General features: G+C 43.2%; 1 protein-coding gene across 4 annotated transcripts in view; it reads left to right on the forward strand.

Annotated features, from left to right (window-relative positions):
- Window positions 1–17,170, forward strand: part of LOC138570097 (intraflagellar transport protein 70A) — a 694,742-nt gene that overhangs the window by 173,853 nt on the left and 503,719 nt on the right. For all 4 annotated transcript variants that reach the window (XM_069648698.1, XM_069648696.1, XM_069648699.1 and 1 more), the window contains one exon: window positions 5,661–5,870. In XM_069648698.1, the coding sequence (XP_069504799.1) occupies window positions 5,661–5,870 (210 nt within the window). The remainder of the gene's footprint in view (window positions 1–5,660; window positions 5,871–17,170) is intronic.

The raw sequence follows: 17,170 nt of genomic DNA on the forward strand, positions 1-17,170 counted from the left end.
TCAATGCACCACCTATAACTCAGTTAATGCCACCCAATCCCTGAGACTATGTGCCCCCTGTAGCTCACAGGATTTATGACGTAATTTTGTGATAAAGATGACAGTCTTTGCTATTGTCAGACAGAGCGCTCTCAGAATCCTTTGCATGCCCTATTTTGATTTATAAAACCCTTTTACATCACCCGCACTTGGTCCTGGTATAATTCCCTCCTAGGGTGTGTCCATTATTGCCTCGCATTGTGAAGAGGCTACTACCTTATGGGGGACGCTTGCTTTCACTATAAACACGATTGCCCCTATCAAGCTTAGGAAACCTAAACCACGAGCACACCTCAACTCGTGGTTCACACCGCAGTCAAGAGTGCTGCGTAAAGAAAAGCAAACCGCTGAATCCCGCTGGAAAAGCCATCCCTCTGACACCAACAAAGACAGCCTTACCATAGCTTCCCTTAACTATAAAGAGGCTGGTGCTCAAATATTCAAAAAGCGCTCCTCTGCAAAATCGCCACACTTCAAACTACAATTAATGCCAAACAAAGCACCCGTCAGACACACTACCTGCTCCAGCACCCTGTAAGTACAGCCACCGTCACCTCCCATCATGGACGTCATTTCACCAAAATGCTAGGGGTAGCAGAAGTAACATCACACGACCCTTGACCCACTGATGACATCACAGGAAGTGCTGTCATTTGACCCCACCCCGAAGTGATATTGCGGGAAGCGATGGAACACGTCCTTTCACCCATTGACAAAACAGGAAGTGTCATCACATAGAATTACACTACGAAAAATATGGTTACGATATCACTATAATGTGATGTACATTTAATACAAGAATGGATAGCCATACGTATTGTTAAGATCAGTGTGTACATGCCCATATTACCAAATTACTGTGAATAAAAGGAGACGTCCGTGACCAAATGATAATGATGTGTTATTATATAGCACTTATGCTTAAGTGCTTTTATATAGAAACAAATACACCTAATATCACCCAACCTGTGCTGGTACTCATTTATCGACCTCAGAAGGATGAAAGGCTGAGTTGAGGCACTTAAGAACCGACTTAATCAGTGACTCACCCCCTGAAGTCTGCCTGAAATAAACCTTTAATGAGTCTAGCAATTATTGTATAGAATTCCAGAAAGACACATTATATGGTATTCCTATTTTTTCTTATTTAGGGTCAGTGATGAAAGTGTTAGACTTGTGGCACTCCTGTTCTTATTTTTCTTCTTTTTTAAGGGCTTGAACAAGAAAGCCAGCCACTCCAGAAGTAAAGAGCCACATGGTGCTGGCCACAGCCCAGGAGCTTGCTTTAAAAAAAGAAAATTAAAACACCTTTTTTAAAAAAAAAAAAAATTTTAGAGGTCGCAAGGGAGACCAAAGAGGTTGCAAGGGACCCCTAAATGACGTCCCTTTCTCCCACACTCACAAACCTTTCCCCTTCTCCCCCTAACGATTAAAGACGTTGAAAACATTATCCTCAAACCCTCTAACTGCCAAGGCGACACGTGCCCAGCCCCGATTATCAAGGAGGCTGTACACAAACTAGCCCCCTTTATCACTGCATTCATAAACTCATCATTCAACTCGGGCATAGTCCCAGACAACCTTAAGGACGTGTGGGTTATCCCCCTGCTTAGAAAATCCACCCTAGACTCGGGCATACCCACCAATTACCGGCCCATCACAACGGTCCCATTTCTGCTTAAAATATTGGAACGCTCCGCTTATTTACAGATCCAGGAGTATTTGGAATCTAATAAACTCCTTGGCCTTAGGCAATCTGGCTTCTGCCCTAGGCATGGCCCTGAAACCGCCCTCATTGATTTGAAAGCCCAAATAGAAGACCTGAAAGATAAGGGGAAACTAGCCCTCTTACTATTATTAGACTTATCAGCAGCCTTCGATTTGGTTAACCACCAAATTCTCTGCCAGCATCTCATATCAGCTGCCCACTTTTCGGATTCGCCCACATCCTGGATCAGATCCTTCTTTTACAAAAGTTTGATGCGTGTCTTCGCCCCTTCAGCTTCCACTGAATCCTCACCCTTTCTCTGTGGTGTCACCCAAGGATCCTGTGTCTCACCAACACTATATAACGTGTTTACAAACCCCCTTTTCAATATTCTTGACTATCTGGGTGTCACCTACACTAATTACACCCATGACACCCTGTAACGCTCACCTGATACCCACGGAGGCGCCGACCCGTTCTGGACTGCTACAACTTCTTCCACGGTAAAGCGTAGTGCTTGGAAGATGGACTGGACTGGACCCCCAAACCTCGTCTGTCTGGCCCGTAGAATAATCCTTCTGTAGATGGGAAAAGGGAGTTAACTGTCAGCTAGATTGTGTGTGAGATTCCCCCCTTTTTCCCCTTCTCACCCTCCTCGAACCCTAGCTGTGCCTTCCGCAGACTCTCACCTTAATTTCTGTATGGACGAGCTCTCCATCCTGCTTCTGACGCAGGGGTGCGTAGATTTCCAGTTACTTCACTGGATCTCGGATTTGGCGAGGGTTCGATGCCTGCTTGCCTTTACCAAAATGCTGCCGTAAGTATATAGTTCAAAAGATCAAGTCTTATTTGTCCCTTGGTCTTTGTTTAATTTTCAGGGACTAGGTGAGGAATCCGTGTGGAGGAATGGATTCGCCGAGGTAAGCTCAGGTGAGTACTTTTAATTAAGGTGTGCCGTAGTGGTTTGTTCCGACACCTTAATGAGTGTGTCTTATTTCCCCATAGGGGCCGGGGTACTGAAAAGCCAGAAAAGCCGCTCCGACCCGAAAAGGGAACTGAGGTCCCAACAAAATTCAGGTAAGACTTAAGGTGAGTAATCTGTCCTTTTGCAATTAGTTTGTTGCTCACCTTGTTTTGTCCTTTTTCTCCGTAGGTCTTGAATGCGACCGATGTCGCCTATGGGCGCTGAAAAGGTTGCCGGCGCCACGTGAAGGTAAGTGGAAGCGGCGCGGCAGCGTGAGAAGCGGAGCGCTTGTAACTATTGTCTTTCTTTTCCGTAGGTGCTGGGATGCGGCCGAGGTCGCCTATGACCGCTGAAGAGCTAGACAGCGCCACGTGAAGGTAAGTGGAAGCGGCGCTGCAGCGAGCGATGAGATGCGTTTCTAACCCTTGACTTTCTTTTGCAGGATGGACGGAGTGAAGAATCCGGATGCTGGATGAAGGTAGGTAATGTCCTAATGCTTGCCTTTCTCTCCTTGCTGGTGTTCCAGGTGCTGGCGGGCGTGGCAGGAGCCAGGATGCAGGAGCCGACTCGGTGAGCGTCCTGCTGCAGATGCAGAATAACGCGAAGCACGTGTGGCCTTCCGGGCGTGGTTTAAATAGCCTTGGAAGAGCTTCAGGTGAGTGTTCTTCCACTGGCCCCACCCGAGTAAGAAAAGAGTTCCTGAAAGAAAATAGTTCCTCCCCAGCCTTAGTTGGCTTGGAGCTTCAGACAGCATGGTCTGCCTCAGCTGAGTTCACCCAAGCATTACCATATGTTCTGCCATGATGAGCATGGCGCCTATGGCGCCAGGACAGATGCCTTTTATGAGCCTGGCGCTAAAGGCACCAGGACCAGGTCCAAAGAGCCCCTATAGGGGTTTGCTGGGTCCTGCTTGGTGAGTATGAAGTCTGCTTCCGGGGACGCTGGGCCTGACCTGGCTCCTCGGGAGCAGGCATCATGACACACCCAGATACTTATCCATATCACCGGAAACCACACAGTAGACACTAAATCCCTGAATAATGTTTATCTGGTCATTCAGGCATGGATGGCACAACATGAGTTATGCCTCAATGATCAGACCAAGCTCCTCATTCTGGGCTCCCATTATCCTCTCAATAAACTTGATCCCGCATTCAAGTCATTCACCATCAATGGCAACACCATCAGCCGGTAAGATAGCTCAGTGGGTTGAGCGCTCGCTGCTGTGATCTGAGCGTGATCTGCAGGTCGCAGGTTTGAATCCCGGCAAGGCCAACTCAGCCTTTCATCCTTCCGAGGTCGATAAATGAAAACCAATTTTGGTTGGGTGATATTGTATGTAAATATGTGCTCTGTAAAGCTCTTTGGATTAAGGCGCTATATAAATAACAGATCATTATCAAGGTCGCGAATGACACTAAAACTCTAGGCATCTAACTTGACTTGACCCTATCACTCTCCAGACAAACCAACACTGTTAGCTCAGCCTCCACCTACATGTGCAAACTTATTACTGCCTGCCATCCCTTCCTCACTAGTTCCAATTCCACTATCATAGCTAGAACACTCATTATGTCTAAGATTGACTACTGTAATGCCCTCTATTTAGGGACGAGTCAATGAAACCTAAATAAACTCCAAGTCACGCAGAACAATGCCTTGTGGGCTGCCTTAAATATTCCTAGGAATCGGTGCATATCCGACACCAGACGTAATTTACGCTGGCTCGCTGTAGCTCAAAGAATCTCCTTGAAAACCCTCACTCTTACCCACAAATGTCTGTCAAACCAGGCCCCCATCTATTTGGCCAGCCAATTCACACCCCATACCTCTACTCGACTTCTAAGATCCGTACAAGCCCACTGCCTCTCCCCCCCCCCCCAGGTTTAAACTCCAGAAAGCGGGCGGGACTAGCTTCCCGGTCTTAGCTACCAAACTGTGGAACACTCTGCCCAACCCGCTTAGGTCTGAACCCTCCTTCCATTCTTTCAAAAGTAAAACCAAACTGTGGCTATCTGCCTCAGACAGCCTACCAACTGCATGATTCTCAATCGCTTTTCTGCCATTGCCCTGTTCACACCTGACTACATTGTATATATTATTTGTATCTTCTTGAATTATCACTGTATATTTATTCTGCACCCTCCCACTGTATATTCTTGTATATTTTGTAATGTACTTATATTCTGTCTTATTTACCTGACCTGATTTCTGTTGTAACATTGTAACCTTAGGATAAGCACCCAGATGCCTCTGGGCCAGGCGCGCTATACAAATCAAGAAATGAAATACAAACCAATTATGCATAAATTGCTTAAACACTTGAAATGATACTGCAATCGTTAACCTTAACACATATTTTTCTATTTTATGTATAATTTTCTGTTGATGCGTGCGATCATAGCCATTAAGACTAAATGGAAAAGAGAATTTGCTTGCCCACTGTCTCTGCCCGTGTATTGATACGGGTTGAAATCCCTTCATACTGTGTCTCTGTTGCGGTATCCATGTTTTCATAGGAAATTATCTTTTCAACTGCATGTTACAGTGAATGTTTCACATCCCTCCGCCTAACAACCACACCCCTTTGTGTTTGTGCTCCATCACACAGCGTTTAGACAGTAATCAATGATTTGAGTTTAAAAGGAATCGTATTTTTATCAATGTAAATCCTGGAAATATGTGCTGTCAGAAGAGTTCGCTCTGTGTTTCCCAATATGTCTGCATAATTCCTGCACAGTTTGTTTGAGATAACCACCAAAATACCATTTGACAGTTATTCAATCCAGATTATTTGTTTAGGAAAGTGGTCACTGCACCTCTGAGAGGCTCTGTCACTTTGTTGAGGGTGACGTTTAGTATTTATAACTGATTGTGGCACATCAAGTTAGTTTCTTTTATGATAGCTGCTTTTCCAGTCTTTAACACTTTGAAATTTTCTTTCTGAAGTCTAGAGCCGGACTTTCCCTTCTGGGGTATTGCTACTACCAGATGCAAGACTTCGTCAATGCCGCAGACTGCTATGAACAGCTAACACACCTCCACCCAGAAGTGGAAGAGTACAAGTTATACCATTCCCAGTCCCTGTACAAAGCCTGCATGTACCCAGAGGCAATGAAATCCACTTTCCTTCTGGATAGTCCTGCATATCATAGCAAGGTAAGGAAAGAAAATGTTCATTACCTTACGAAACCCACTGCACGGTGGTACACTTTTCTTATTCAATGGATAGCCAGAGGCTACTCACATTTGAACAAATCGCGTTTTAAGGTAAATGGGTGATGTTTTAGATTACTTTCAGGTATTTATGGCGATTTTTCTCATGCTATGTGTTCTCCACCTAGGTATGAAAAGGTCTTCAATTTTCCTTTAAAACCTGCTAGTAATCATGGTTAACTTTGTGAAATTCATTTAGTTGATGAGGTTTTCTACCCGTTGAATAAGCATGCAAAAATGTGACTAATGAAATTTCATGAGTTCCAACTGACAAGCTTCCAAACAATGTAAGATGCATTAAGTGACAATTCTAATTCCATGTCTGAGTGAACGCCAATTTCATTCTCTCATACCAGACAGACTCTGTTATTACATTTCATTAATCCAACCCTTTCCACTAGTAATGTGATTGGTATTGACTACGTGGCGGGCATTTAGCCATTTGTGGGTGTATCCTTCATTTATATAAAATATGTAGGATCCCCAGAACTACTTTTATATGCAGCAATTTATCTACCTCAGTCTATTCAGCAGGTGCTGCTGTTAGAATCGTTCCACAGTGTTAGACTAGTCATAGTCAGATGTATTGTTTTTATTTACTTGCAGTGATATAAGCCACTTGCCCCCTTGATTGGGCTCTTTGAAACAGCTTCACTGGCCAGTTCTCAGTTTCTCACTTCATTAGAGCTTTGGTCACTGATGCATGTTTTTCAGTTGCATACAAACATTTTTGCAGACCTTGTTTGGTAGGTTACAGGGTTCGTCTTAACCTACATTGCGATGAAACTGCTAGTGCTGCTTGTGCATCATGCATATTCATTTTGTTTTTATTGGGAGTTGGTTTTGTTGTTTTAAACCTGATAGCTGACAAATACCTCTGACTACCTCCACAATTACCTGTACCCCATTCATCAGCGAATGAATGCAAACGCATATTGCAAGCCATATTTAGTAGCTCGGGCACTTTTTAAGGTTTGACTAGAGCAAGCATTGCTTGCTGCCATAGCTAATGAAGATATATACAACGGCGGGACACTGCTGTCGGTCAACTGCTCTGTCATGCACAGCCAGTGCATTCTTCTGAAGGCTTTGTTACAGCATCAGCCATTTTGTTACGAACTAGTGACGCTCTTCAAGGTGTGCAATTATGCACTTTGTCTGCATTCTCATGTGTTTTTCACTGTGTGGTACATGGATTGTTTTGCACTTTTATGCTCTATTGTTATTTTTTCATTTATTGACACAAGTGTTCGTGAATGTACTTGCTTAAGATGCCCTTTCTCAATTTTTTAAGTAGTAATCATGATGGATTCGAAGCCTCTAATGAACACGATGACCACCATTCTAAAAGTATAGACAGGGCCAAAAGCAGTCTGGCCGAGGCAAGTATGATGACCAGGGGAATGCCAAAACAATGTGAATTTGTGGGAGGTTCCTGAATAAAAGACTAATATCACATCTTCCGACTGTGGTTCCTAAAATTGGATTGGCCAGGTTTTTCGTGCTGAGATACAGTGATAATGCCCGAAGACAGAAACTGGGAGCATATACTGTAACGGCAGGGCAACTACCTGCAAATCCAATGAAGGAAAAATTGTATTCCAGCACCTTTTTTTTTTTCTTACTGTGAGGAGCCTGAGGGCATCCTCTCTTCTTTTCCCACAGCATCCTCTGCTCAGGTAGCCAGGGAAAGGCCATCGCTTTTGGATCCCAACCCTTGGGATGGATATGTGAGGGAGGATCACCTGTGTGGAGGCAAGGTGGGTAGTGGGGAGAGGACGTCCTTAGGTGAGACATGGTATCCCCTATTCCCTTTTCAAACTGAACCTTCTGTCCCAACAACTTTTGAAGGTTACTGTGAGCCTTTCCCCTTGTCTTCCTTACAAAATGTCCCTCAGAAATGCCATGTTTATACTGGGATGAGGAAGAGACCAACTAGGAGGACACATCCTCATTTGGGTGAGACAAACCTATATCATTCTCATATTATTAATGCAAACACATATCAGCCTCCTCTTGTTAATATAGACACATATCAGCCAAATATCAAAATGAAAAGGAGACAACACAGGGCTAGGAACACTTCCTTCTATTCAAACCTCCCTAAATACCACGCTGGGACTGAGACGAGGGAGAGCGATATGGAGGACTTCATTTGGAACAGTCAGGCATGGCCAGCTTTCACCATGGTCAAACAATTAAAGTTAATGGGCCTAATTACGTCTTTGCCGGTCCGGAAACAAGGGTGCCGGTAAGCTCACTGGCACCCTTGTTTCCGGACCAGCAAATTACCAGTTCGCCTGTGCCCGACAGGTCTGACCCTGCTGGGCGCAGTGGCCAAGGTAAGCAGACTTTTCACAGAAGCGCCAGCACCGTTAGCAACCCATTCCCGTGGAGACCTAGGAACAACATTTACCGGCACGTAGCTTGCCAGTCCGACAGGACTTGTAATGTCCCAGTGGCACTGGCAAGCTAGGTGCCGGTAATAGGTCACGAGTTCGGCGGCAACCTGCTGAAGGCACTCGTAATGGTAGCACTCACCGGTAGCACTCGTAATGAGGCCCAATGACTCGTACCTGCAGTCATCTAGCAAGTTCCAGGTGTATCAAAATGGTGACTGCCCAGCATATAGGGAGAGACTGCCTGGAGAGAAGGAAGTGGCTTTGAGGATCAGAGCGGGCTGGAGAGGAGCCAGCTTGAGAGAAGCTGTACCGAGCAGGAGTAAGAGAGAGACTCTGGGGCCAAGGCTGGCATGAGAGGGTCTACGATCCTGCTGTCCTCCCTGTCCGGTACCCACAACAAGAGCTCTGGGGGCGCCGAAACCTTCTGATTGCCACAGGTCTCCGAGAGAGCCAATGGTGCTCTCTGTAGCTGCCCCTGGGGAAGAGCAGAGCTACGCGTTGCAGGAGTCCAGACGGGTGAGCGCTGCTCGCTCTGGCACCCGCGAGAGAGAAGCGGAGTGAACAGAAGCCAGAAAGCAGTGCGGAGAAGCCTGAAGGACCTGCCGTATACAACCAGTGAGTGAAAAGAAGGGAACACTTGTACCGGGGTGCTCCGGGGACTGGAAACAAGCATGTTTGAATGCTGACCAAACGGAAAACTGATATTAGTACTTTGGAAGGCCAAAGCAAGTGTCTTTGAATACCGAACAAGCTGCAAGCTATTACGAGCACTTTTGAAAGTTGAAACAAGTAATATTGAATACTGAACTGACTGAATGACATTGTGAGCACATTTGAATACCACACAGAACAAAAGCAAGTGATGAGCACTTATGAATGAAGTGAAAGCAAGGTGGTGCTAATGGAAAACACCACATAATAAACTATGTGAGACACAAGCGGTAACAAAGCCAAAAGGTTACCAAGAAGGAGATGAAATAAACGTGAACAGGTTAAGAAAGAAAAACCTGTGTTGTCAAAAGCCAGAGGAATATAGAAACTCTAAAGTGCATAGGGATGTACTAAAGGTGCTTATTCAGCGCCAGATAGCGGTATGCACCTACCACCTGTGAGAGTAAAGCAGGAGGGCGACTGGGCACCTGCTACGGGATGGGGGGGACACCAAGGGTACACAAAGCCTCAGGCACACTGCAAAAGAAGCAATATATAATGGGAGACAAAGCTACTAAACAGGTGCTAGAGTAAAAAACTCTACACAGGAGGAGAGGGACCAAACACTTTTAAAAGATCAACATCATTTTAAATAGCAAGTCATAAAAGTTAAAACAAATGATTAAATTCAACGGTCCACAATACAAAACTTCACATCCAGTATAAAACAAGGAATACGTAACAGGCTCTACATGCAAGCTAAAACAAATTCAAAGAAAAAACACACATGGTACATATAAAACAAATAGTAGTGTAACAAACTCCATTAGGAATAGTGTATCAAAAGTTCAGGTCTCTGTTTTTAATCCAGAGAACTGTCTACGTATTCCTTGTTTGGAGAATGGATGAATGGTTAAGGAAAGCCTATGAAATGGTTTATGGTCTTTCCATCAAAGGAAATGCATCGAAATGCATTTCCATGATGGAAATCCATCGAATGCCATAGCATCGAAATGCTATATTTTACATGTAAAAGTGCATTTCCATAGAAACCAGTCCATCGAAAATATAAATGGACTGGTTTCTATGGAAATGCACTTTTACATGTAAAAGATAGCATTTCAGTGCATTTATTTTCTACATTAAAACGTTACATGGAGCTGTCCAGTGCTGAAATTTCGGCGCTGGCCAGCTCCTTGTAACGTTTTAATGTTTTTTTTTTTTCAACATTGGGGTGGGGGAATATTATACATCTCCCTCCTCATATGAATGATTAAAGTCTTAGGGGATTTTAAGCTCTACGAGCTGGCGGTCCCCCTACGATGCTCCCCAGACAAATCTACACATTACATTCTGGTACCCTTTATTAGACATTTCCAGAAACCCTTCATCTGCTGTATTATTTATCGTTTATATTCCATCGACCCAATAGGGGAGAGGGGTTGGCTTCGTACTGATGGGGGTCATGATACATGCCACATGCGGCATAATATTGAAAGGTTTGATGCACACGTTGTCTTTGTTTTTTGTTGTTTTTTCTGCAATTTCTATATTGTCGATTTGTTCTGCTTAAAATCTCAACTGTGGTGTCAATAGTGTTCTCTTCTGTTTGTATATTTATTATAGCACTGTCCCCCCTGTGAAAATGTTAATAAAAAATATATTATAAAATAAAAAGAAAACTTTACTCTGTTAAAAGGGAGCTCCTGGCCCCTTCTGCAGCATTCTCGTGTGAAGTCATAAAATTCTTGATCTAATTGAAGAATCTGTTTCTGTAATTCATCAAAGTTCTGACCCTCTTCAAGGGTCCTAATCCTCTCAGCCTCCCATTGCCTGCTTGGCTTAATAAGCCGTGTGTGTGTTGCACTGATTTTACCCTCTCTAGTGGTTCTGGCTCTCTCTGCCTCTTGTGGGCTGTTTGGCCTTGTCAGCTGTATGTATATTACTGTTCTCCGCCCCCCCTCCTCCCAGGGCTCCTAGTGCTCACAACCTCTTTTGGGCTAGATAGACTTTTACTGCACTAGGGGTGTATCTATTCAGAATGGCCGATCAGTGGCTGTTAATTCTTTTATCTCAGCAAGTGAAAAGACATAGTCGTTTAGGCTTTTCTCAAGAACAATGTGAGGGAGTGATTATTATTTTACTCCTTCTACATTGTCTGTATTTTAATTCATTTTCATTTATTTTTCATTAATCACTGACGCGAGGCATCATTTCTGTCCTCAATCTTTCCTTAAAATTACAAAAGACATAAACTGAACATAGTGAGTGCAAACAAAAGGTAACAACTCAGTTTTTACTTACACATTGGTCTAACAGAGAAATCTGACTCCTTGTTTTTAACCACAAAAGAAAACAAGGTAAATACAATTGGACTTCTAATACAAACAGAAAAACCGTGATACATTCGGGGTAAACATCAATGAAAAGCATCACCAATCCGTCAAAATGTGATGTAGTCCATGTTGTTCCGACTAAAGGGTTAGTGTGGACCTGTTCTCCTGGTTTAATCGGAGGTAACAATGGCTAATGGATCAGAGTGGCTGGATCTTTGTCCTGCACAATTAGTGCGATGGTACACTGGCACAACCTTGGTCGACGTCATTTATAATTAGACCGAAGTGGGGACCGAGAGAGGTTATCTTTGTCTTGGACATTTCGGCGGTAGAGCGTTTAATCCACCTTCATCTGGACCTTGGAAGTATTGGACCCCTACAGTGGGAACACCAAACACTGATGTTATTGCTCATAGGGGAGGGAGAGGTGGCTGAGGTGCTCATGTACATACATAGTGGGGTACGCTTAAAAGGATGGGAGAGTGTTAACCTTCCAGGCACTGACCAGGAAAGTCGCAGGCAAGAGTCCACTGAAAAGTAGATGCGATATGCTATGCTGAAGGCATCATTTAAGGATACTAGCATCTACCTGCGTGGAGGGGGACTATAATAAGAAGAAAGAAAAAGGTATATATATAAAGCTTGACTGGTGCATGATCCCTTCAAATCATGAAGACAAATGACCAGGACTTGTGTGACAGAGTGCTTCGGGTTTTCCTCCTGAGATACGATGACCCAGGCCTCTTCCCTACCTTACTCTGCGCAGGATAAGAACATTCTAAGCTTTCTGGGTATGGAAAGCTCCATAATATTTTCAATAATTTTCATGGTCTCCATGGATAACCAGAGTAAGAGTTTGTACTCTTTATGCTCCATTATTTTAGGTCCACATTTTCATCATAAGCAGCATGACAGCCATGGCCAGCATTATCTCATAATTCATCTTTACTTGCATGAACAAGGAACACTCGCACATAATTTACTTTACATCTAGGTGCCAGGCTAATACATTTTACCTTGGAAGCCGGTCTATCCCATTTCTCTGCCTTGTGCTACCAGCAACATTCACTTTTTTACACACCCTACTCTTGGGCTAGGCAACTTTTGCTCTGGTTTGGAAGTCCCAGAATTATCTGGGAATTTATCTCCAGTACTATAAATTGACATCCTGGCCTACGTATCTCCCACTTGCATGCTCTCGGCTCCCTTCCGTACCAAAGAGTGCACCATTTATTATATTGTATTGCTCCAAAGCTGCCTTGGAAACACAATCCTGTTATAAATCTCTGTGTCGCCTTTCTAGAGTTGAATCTATATATTTGGACTAACACACATCTTTATTAATATCAAACCTTCTCTCCCTGCTACATCCACTGCATTCATATTCAACCCCGTTTTCTGCTTTCCCACCTTCTTACTTTACTCTTTTTCATGCTCGATCTTCTAGCAGACACATGTCTGGTTGCTTTAAAACTGCTACGCTGTTGCTTTGAAACTACTATGGTGGTGATTCAGCACAATACACAAGCAAGTTAACGTAACATATACAATTATTTGTTGAGCATATAGGTCAGGCATTGCTCTCGGTCAGTGTGCATAGAACAAATGTAAAATGCCATAATTTAAATGTTTTTGGCAATACCTGCATCAGCTGCAAGTAATGTAATACTCCAAGTGTGCATTATGCAGCCCCCAGCCCGTTTCATCCTGTTGCTGCAGACTGCCAACCATTTTACAGGACGCACTGTTTACATAGCATAACTAGGTTTTGCAGTGGAAAATAACTTTCTAGTGTTTTTTTTGTTTGTGTTTCTTTTTTTGGAGTGTTGAAATTGCAAAGATAGTGAGCGATTTAGAGAGAATAAATGATGTTGCAACCTAGCAGCAGCATTGACAAACCATGATTGGAGCCATCAACACCCTAGTGCAGTGACCCTGGATGATGTTTAATGATTTGAGACTGTGGTGAAAACAAGATGTTGGGTCCCTGCGGCTAGGGTTGTGCTCTTCTTGTGAATTGGAAACATGCGACACAGCCTGAGGAGCAGGGGATATCTGAAACGATGATTCAGAGCAGGGAGCAGGAGGAATTCTGGTGCCCGGGTCCACATCTGCCTGGGGCTCTGGTAGCATGGTGTGCCCACCCTGCCCCCATCAGGAGTGTTTTAAGGACCTGCCAATCAGTGACTGACAGTGGGATATCACCAGAGTGGTGGAAGACTGAGCCAGAGTTTGCCCTGGACAACTGCCCACATAGGGACAGATCTTATCTTATGAGGCCACCATGAAGTACAATGCAGTTGTGTGAAGAGCAATAGGAGGGGGGCATCTGAGATCACCTGCAGACTGGCTCTCAACAAAACCATGGCATGTTGTCCTTTGGCGAACGTTGCGTTATATACATTCTGAATACATACATACATACATGTTGGGCTTGTCCGGGGCGTGTGCACAGAGCTTCTATGGTTGGGCTTATTGAGCCCAACATATAGACAAATCATCATAAGGCTTCTGATTCATTCAGCAAACTCTTCTCTGTGATCTGGTCGCAAGATCTTGACCTACAATTTGAGGGACTTGCCTTAATTCTCTTTCATCTCGGAATAATCAATGTGGTAAGGGGACCAAAAGGGGAGACTTTTCCACCATTACGGCTGCCCAGGAGAAATAAGAAATAAAAAAACAGAAGGTGTGGCATTCACACAGGTCACAAACCTCCTTCTATTGGCTCTATGATGGATGCTCCAGCTACTAAACTTAACCTGCTGCATCTGCTGTTGGACATTAAAAAGAAATCCAGGAAACTGTTGCAGAGGTTACCTAAAGGTAACCACCCTGGATAAGAAGGTGGTGGAAGTCGAAAAGCATATTTATGACATGGAAAAAGCAGCATGTAACTAAGGCTATGACATTTCTGAATCATTAAATAGTGTTGAAATCTTGGAGTCGCCATTGAAACCTTACAACCCAAGCAGGAAGATGCCAAAAATAGATCCAGGAAAAATAACATCTGCATACAGGGATGCTGAAAGATGGGGTTAGAATCACTATGCTACTGGAGACTCGCTTATGCCATCAAGCTGACCATTGTCTACATAACTGATTTCTTTCCTCTCCAGTTCTTTATCGCAGGCTCTGAAAAGAATAAGACTGACAATTTTGTGGGCCAAACGGATCCTATTTCCAACCCAAGTAGTCTCAGATACCTGGATTGGGAAATTCCTGATGGTAAAGGGGTTGCTGTTTAGGCACTTTGACGCTTTTATTGATGTATGCCCCAAATGAGACAGATTGCCAGAATTTCAGCATTATCATATGTTAGCAGGTTTTAATAAAGCACAGTGGTCACCCAAAAGTATCATAGCGTTATAGAAGGTGATCACCCGAGGAGGAGCCTGGGGATTTCCTGACTGTTCAAGAGGGAGTAAATAGGAAGGACTTCAGATGTTTCTGAAAGGTTAATATATTTGATTCTTAATGATGGGGTAAGAGATGTCCATTGTTTGGCTGTTAACACTGCAAAGGAGCGGTCTCCCAATTTCTCTTACTTATAAGTTGAGATAATAATTTGTTTATCCCAGCTGAATCCCAAGGATCAGTTCGGAGTGTAAAGTTGCAGTTCACGCAAAAGATGGGTGGTATTTGGCTGCTGTAGATTCCCAGAAGTCCAGACACATACCTTTGAAAATAATCTGCTTTTTTACTGTAAAGAACGAAGCACAGGCATAATATGGTCAGATCTTTTTTGTTTCAACATGATCCTGGCAGCTGCTTTCTGAATCCTCTGCAGTCTGGAGACTAGGGAAGTAGGAAGATCTAGCTATATACGATTATGAAGTCCAGATGGGAGGAAACAAAAGCACTCATTAACGTAAATGGATGAGGGAATGATGGTATAGGGAGTAAATGTTTAATTTTCCTTACGAAAAAGAAACAGGATTTTGAGACGGCAGCAATCTGGTTCTTTAGGCATAGCTCGTTGTCTAGGATGAAATCCAAGTTTTTAACCTCAGGTTTTGGGTTTGGACATGTGCTGAATGTGTTTCACCAAAAAGATGGATCTCAGTGATTGAATCTATCATTCACTGCTAAGATATTTGTCTTATCTAGGTTTATCTTCAAATAGTTGAGGTCCATACAGTTTTTAATGGATAGCATACAATTGTTAACCCTAGATGTTATGTTGCCGTCCTCAACATATATTTCCACCATGATTTGGCGATCGTCAGCAAAATGAAAGAAAACTAATCCAGCGCAATAGATCGTATCCATTAGTGGTTGATGATGGCGGTTAAACTGAACTGCAGATGGTGCAGAACCTTGGAGGACCCCACAGGGCATATGGACAGTGAAGAAAAAGATCCTAGGCATAACAGTTGTGAGCAATCCATAAGGAAAGACTGGATCCATTTAAGAGCCAATCCTGGAAACTTTGACTTTCCAGTCTGGTATAGAGTATTTGGTGATCAACCGTATTAAACGATGCCAATAGGTCGAGCACAATCAGTACTCGAGAGCCACATTTAACAGCCTATTCCCTTAAGCAATCTAGGGTTGTTGTAGTTGTAAGTTTTGTGCTATGGGAAGGTCTGGAACCATATTGGGCCTTGTTTGATAGGTCAGAACTTTCAGTGAAGTTCTCAATTGGTAGTAACCAAGATTAGAATGATTATCCAAGAGTTTCTTCAGAAGGGGTTTAACCACCAAGTATTTCCAGATGCAACGATTCCTGATGTTCAAAAGATGTAGGATATCCTGTAGCATTGCACATGCCATTTTGGTGGTAGTAAATCTAAGGAAGAGCCAGAACCCTGAGGAATTAGCAGAGAATAGTAAAAGTGAACAGGTCTGTTCATATATAGTTGCAAAGGAATCCAGTATGTTATAGTGTGGTCTAAGTCTCCCCTTGGGGTAGGTGATATGTCTTGGAGAATGGAAGAGAGAAATCTTTTCGGATTTTGTCATTTTTATGTCCAAAATATGTGTCCAGTTGCTCGAGCCAGGTTTTAGATGGAACAACATTGGCTATGTCTGGACCATTACATAACTTGTCCACTACTGTAAATAGTTCATTTGCTAAGATTGGAACAGATAGAATTTTATGACCATAATAAGATCTTATAGCCTTTTAAAATTTCCTTTTTGTAAAGACGACGTTGTTGACTTAATTCCGTTTCATGAGTTCTAGTATTGTCATCAGTCTTTCAAAATTCCTGACCTTTTTGCTTAGTTTCCCCATAGTTTGTTCCCTGACTGTAGTTATTTGGGTGAGCTAGTCTATAATTTCGAAGGTTTGAAACTCCAGGGCTGTAAAGGTCTCGTCTGGATTATCAGTCTGATGCTAACATAGTGGAATAGTTAATGATGCCTCAACTATTACATCTTTTGTTATTGATTTCCAAGAACGAAAAATATGATGAGAGGTTGGTTGGGTCTTTATTATTTTTGGTTGGACATAAGGTAGAGCAAATTGGATAACACGATAAAACCATGATTCTGGCAAGGGGTAATCTATGTGTAGTACTGAGGACCAGGCATACGTTTGGTCCAGAGTACACCCAGCCTTGTGGGTGTTGTGAAGGCATCTTGAAGCAAGACACAGACAACAGATTCAAATTTCAAATACAAATAGTTTATTAACTCAAATGCCAGGATGGTTGAAGGCCTAACTTGCCCTATGCTAAGGTGGGATTTCCCTACTTAAAGAACCTAAGGAAAGTTGGAGTCAGTAAGTTTAACTTAAGTCCATCTGTGTCCAAAACCTATACTTGCCTTCACAATTACAGCTAAACAATGTGTAGAGATGTTGGTAATAATAGAAACCGTGTTCAAAGTTATGAGCTTCTTCCAGCTC

The sequence above is a fragment of the Ambystoma mexicanum genome, chromosome 2q (assembly GCF_040938575.1).
Source record: "Ambystoma mexicanum isolate Mex_15411 chromosome 2q, UKY_AmexF1_1, whole genome shotgun sequence".
In the NCBI taxonomy this organism is placed as follows: domain Eukaryota; kingdom Metazoa; phylum Chordata; class Amphibia; order Caudata; family Ambystomatidae; genus Ambystoma; species Ambystoma mexicanum.